The 5,476-nt window shown below is 46.2% G+C and overlaps 1 protein-coding gene across 2 annotated transcripts in view; it reads right to left on the bottom strand.

Annotated features, from left to right (window-relative positions):
- Positions 1-1,970: 1,970 nt before the first annotated feature.
- Positions 1,971-5,476, bottom strand: part of RIN3 (Ras and Rab interactor 3) — a 116,145-nt gene continuing 112,639 nt past the window's right edge. For both annotated transcript variants that reach the window (XM_082275440.1, XM_082275439.1), the window contains exon 10: positions 1,971-2,692. In XM_082275440.1, the coding sequence (XP_082131566.1) occupies positions 2,393-2,692 (300 nt within the window). In that variant the 3' untranslated portion in view covers positions 1,971-2,392. The remainder of the gene's footprint in view (positions 2,693-5,476) is intronic.

Raw genomic sequence — 5,476 nt, 5'->3', positions numbered from 1 at the left:
TATATAAGTTACATAAAAAAATTGGAATTTAAAATTCTATATATAAAAAAACAAAAAAACAAACCCAAAAACGGCCTTGTTAAAGCTAAAATAATGGCACAAATCAATGATCTATACATAGTTCATATGTTTTATCAAAAGCAAAGCCAAATCGTAACAAATACAAATTTTTTATTATTTTTTAGGATTTTAGCTTATACAATTTTGGTTTTTGTGTATAATTTGATAAAATATATGAACTTTAGATGATTGATTTGTACCATTATACTTTTACTGGACAAGACAATGTTCCATTTTGTTTTCTTAGAACTTTAGTTACCATCTTTGAGTTTATATGAACTATCACATTGTATGGTCTTTATTGTCCTCTACACGTTGACCCTCAAGAAGGGGGAAAGCCTTCCCCTGAAACACAATGGCTGTATCTGATGTTCCCAAGTATAAGTGCAATGAGGGACTTTTACTCCCCAAACCCAAGTATGGATCATCTGGTGAACGATTAAACTATCATGATCAGAGAGAGGCAGCTTAGGACCGAAACCAGGTCCCCACACACCTATAATAACACAAAAAAGACAGTGCCCCATTTTTGGTGTCAGTAGGAGGCATTGTGCCCATCATTGATGTCATTGGAAGAAATTGTGCCCCATCATTTGTGTCATTGAGGGGAATTGTGTCCCATCATTGGGGTCATTGAGAGAAACAGTGCCCCATCATTGGTGTCATTGGGAGGAATAGTGCCCCATCATTGGGAGGAATTGTGTCCAATCATTGCGATCTTTGGGAGGAATTGTGTCCCATCAGTGGTGTCAGTGGGAAAAAATGTGCCCCTTAATTTGTGTCATTAGTGCCCCATCTTAGGTCTCAGTAGGAGGCATTGTGCCCATCATTGGTGTCATTGGGAGAAATTGTGCCCCATCATTTGTGTTATTGAGCGGAATTGTGTCACTTCATTGGTGTTGAGGGAATTGTGTCCCATCATTGGTGTCAGTAGGAGGAATTGTGTCCCATTATTGGTGTCATTGGGAGAAATTATGCCCCATCATTGGGAGAAATTATGTCCCATCATTGGTGTCATTGGGAAGTATTGTGTCCCATCATTGGGAGGAGTTGTGTCCCATCATTGGGAGGAGTTGTGTCCCATCATTGGGAGGAGTTGCGTCCCATCATTGGGAGGAGTTGCGTCCCATCATTGGGAGGAGTTGCGTCCCATCATTGGGGTCATTGGGAGAAATTGCGTCCCATCATTGGTGTCATTGGGAAGTGTTGTGTCCCATCATTGGGAGGAATTGTGTCCCATCATTGGGAGGAATTGTGTCCCATCATTGGGAGGAATTGTGTCCCATCATTGGGAGGAATTGTGTCCCATCATTGGGAGGAATTGTGTCCCATCATTGGGAGGAATTGTGTCCCATCATTGGGAGGAATTGCGTCCCATCATTGGGAGGAATTGCGTCCCATCATTGGGAGGAATTGCGTCCCATCATTGGGAGGAATTGCGTCCCATCATTGGGAGGAATTGGTGTCCCATCATTGGGAGGAATTGGTGTCCCATCATTGGGGTCATTGGGAGAAATCATACCCCATTGCTGGCGTCATTGGGAGGAATTGTGTCCCATCATTGGGGCCATTGGGAGGAATCATTAGGAGAAATCATATCCCATTCCTGGTGTCATTGGGAGGAATTGTCTAAATTAGTGCCCCAATGGCTGGATAAAAGCAAACAAATTGCCACATCTGTCCCCAATTTGGAGGCTACTGGTCTAGAACAATCACACAGCTACCAGGCCCATGTATCTATAGGACTGGAAGCAAAGGGAAGTTTCCCCAATGGGGTTTAGACTGCAAAAAATTGTCAGGGACTCTAACCCCTTCCCTACTCTGTCCAGAACAAATGTCTATAAAATAACTATGGTCTTAAAGTTACAGACCTGGAACCAGTATGCCATCTTGCATTCTGATATTGACCTACACTGATATCACTTATGTCCAAATAAGATTTCACTTTCAAGATAAAATAAAACTTTATTTACAATCTAGGTTGCTTTCTCCGAACAATCTCCCTTGATTTGCTTCTTTGGCAGAGAAGTCCCTTTTTAAAAAAAACTGGTAAAATCTCCCAGCCCTTGTCTTCAATAATACATTTCTATGCAGTTTTAAACTCCAAAATTGCTTACATTTGTATCAAATTTTCTGCTGGTAGGACATGTTGCCTCTTTGTTCCATAAAATGGGCATCTTTGTGCCTTATTTGCCCATAGGGCGTTCAGGACTTGAATGCCCCAGTAGGGACCAGCACACCAAGGTGAACACATGGATTGGACCAGCCAGAACCATCTCTTCCCTGGGTGTCGGGTACAATGTCTTGTATGACACATCTCGCGGTGAAAGGGCTAGAGGAAGTCCAGGTCCATCACTGGCGTGTCTTGCTCGCCTGCCGTCTTATAAAGGAAGTGGAAGTCCAATTTTTGCTCGTTCTTCAGCAGACGAGATTTCACCTGCTGCGGCAACGCGTCTTCGGCAAGGCGGTAAAACTGTTCATTGATGAGTACAAAGAGGCCATATTCCTGCGGGTCGGACACCTCAAATTTTTCTGCGCACTGCTGCAGCACCTGGGCCACCCTTGTGTCTGCCTTGGTGGCCAGGGTCCTCGTGTTCACCTCCAGCTCTTCGAAGGAGATTGTGATGAAGTCCTAGGAAGAGAAGAGACATCTCGTCAATGAACTGATCTATCTGGAAGACTGATTGGGGTTGGAGAATTTATATCTAGCAGTTATTAAACTAGAACTCTTCGTATAAAGCTGACTGTGCAATCTGGGACATGTGGTCCTTCAAAGCCAAAATGAGCTCTTCAGACTTCCCTTCAGTCTTGCATGGTTGTACCAGCTTCTCTCCTGGACTGAAACGGCTTACTCTGATTTTGCTGCATACTGTAAGCTTCTTACTATGTGCATTAGAAGCTGCAGCAAGTCAGAGAAAGCCCACCTCATCTCTTGGATGGAGGATGTCCAGCATCACCGAGCATTCCTGGCTAAGATCAAGTGTAGTATCTGTTCTCATCATGGGTGATGGGGGACCTCTGATGTGACGGGACAGCCTTTGATGTGGTGGGGGATCCTCTGATGTAATGTGGACACCTCTGCTGTGATGGGGGGATCTTCTGATGTAATGAGGGACCTGTGATCTGATGAGGGGGGGACTTCTGATGTTATGGGGGACCTCTAAGGTAATGGGTGGACCTATAATGTGTTGGGTGGACCTACAATGTCATGGGTGGACCTACAATGTCATGGGTGGACCTACAATGTCATGGGTGGACCTACAATGTCATGGGTGGACCTACAATGTCATGGGTGGACCTACAATGTCATGGGTGGACCTACAATGTCATGGGTGGACCTACAATGTCATGGGTGGACCTACAATGTCATGGGTGGACCTACAATGTCATGGGTGGACCTACAATGTTATGGGTGGACCTACAATGTCATGGGTGGACCTACAATGTCATGGGTGGACCTACAATGGGATGGGTGGACCTACAATGGGATGGGTAAAAGGAGAGGGGAAAAAAGCGCCAATGGGAGTGCAATTAAAAAGAGTTTTATTAAAACAACAGGTTATGGTGACTCCGTTCTGAACTCACTTCTGTACAGTCACTGTGGTGCCCTCTGTGATGTGATCAGGTAGCTCGGTGCCTGCTCTGGGTCCTGGTGCGGTCCAATCATCCGGGAGAAGTCCGGGGGTAGTCTCAGGCGTCTTCCGGGTCGGATCGGCATAGGAGCTGTAGAGAGCTGTGGTGGCTGCGTCCGGCTCGTCTGACGTCACGGGCGGTCTGGGCTTAGTGGGCCTATCCGGGCATCACTACATGTTTCGGAGCATGCGCAACATGCCGTTGTCGGGCATGCGCACTCCTTTGTCAAGTGTCCGGATAGGAGGAAGTGAAGGAGATTATATGGGAGGCAAGGGGGCGTCATTAAAATGAAAAGCGGCAATAGCAAGAGCAATCTTAAAGCGGCAATGTTCTTTGGAGGCAGCGGAGGAAAAAATACACACAAATGTGGAACCTCCATAATATCTTATCTGACAATAATGTCCAAGTGGTCTGGGAGCATTTTCCAAGAGCAAGATGGAACCATATGATACTTATAGAGCATTAGGAGATATTTAGAAGTACATGTGGGGACACACTAAAAAGCATATCTAAATATATATGGACTAGACATTACTAAAGCATTAGGAGATATTTAAAAATAAATATTTAAAAATTTTAATTTTTAGATATGCTTTTTAGTGTGTCCCCACATGTACTTCTAAATATCTCCTAATGCTCTATAAGTATCATATGGTTCCATCTTGCTCTTGGAAAATGCTCCCAGACCACTTGGACATTATTGTCAGATAAGATATTATGGAGGTTCCACATTTGTGTGTATTTTTTCCTCCGCTGCCTCCAAAGAACATTGCCGCTTTAAGATTGCTCTTGCTATTGCCGCTTTTAATTTTAATGACGCCCCCTTGCCTCCCATGTAATCTCCTTCACTTCCTCCTATCCGGACACTTGACAAAGGAGTGCGCATGCCTGACAACGGCATGTTGCGCATACTCCGAAACATGTAGTGATGCCCAGATACGCCCACTAAGCCCAGACCGCCCGTGACGTCAGACGAGCCGGACGCAGCCACCACAGCTCTCTACAGCTCCTATGCCGATCTGACCCGGAAGTCGCCTGAGACTACCCCCGGATGATTGGACCGCACCAGGACCCAGAGCAGGCACCGAGCTACCTGATCACATCACGGAGGGCACCACAGTGACTGTACAGAAGTGAGTTCAGAACTGAGTCACCATAACCCGTTTTAATAAAACTCTTTTTAATTGTACTCCATTGGCGCTTTTTTCCCCTCTCCTTTTATGATAAACATTGAGCTGCTTCGCTCACCCGGATAGCAGCCCGGAGTGCCGCCCACCCTCACCCTCCCCCTGAAGAACGGTGGATTGTTTACACCCGGATCCCCCCCCCCCTTCTCTGAATTGAGGTCCGCCCAATACCCTCAGCTCATACCAACAGGCACTCGAACCTTTTTTATCTCACCCCCTCCAAGGCTGCTCCAGCTTACAGCCTCTTGAAGTGCCAGTGCCTTGATTGCCTCCCACCCGACTATTTGCTTATACTAGCAGCCACAACAGAGAGTAGCACCCCTTGTGAGCGCTATAAAATATACTATCTACAATGGGATGGGTGGACCTACAATGGGATGGGTGGACCTACAATGGGATGGGTGGACCTACAATGGGATGGGTGGACCTACAATGGGATGGGTGGACCTACAACGGGATGGGTGGACCTACAACGGGATGAGTGGACCTACAATGGGATGAGTGGACCTACAACGGGATGGGTGGACCTACAACGGGATGGGTGGACCTACAACGGGATGGGTGGACCTACAACGGGATGGGTGGACCTACAACGG

The sequence above is a fragment of the Pelophylax lessonae genome, assembly GCF_965119305.1.
Source record: "Pelophylax lessonae genome assembly, chromosome: 13".
Taxonomy (NCBI): Eukaryota; Metazoa; Chordata; class Amphibia; order Anura; family Ranidae; genus Pelophylax; species Pelophylax lessonae.
The sequence above is the reverse complement of the archived record's forward strand: the minus strand, read 5'-3'. Positions and strand labels throughout refer to the sequence as shown.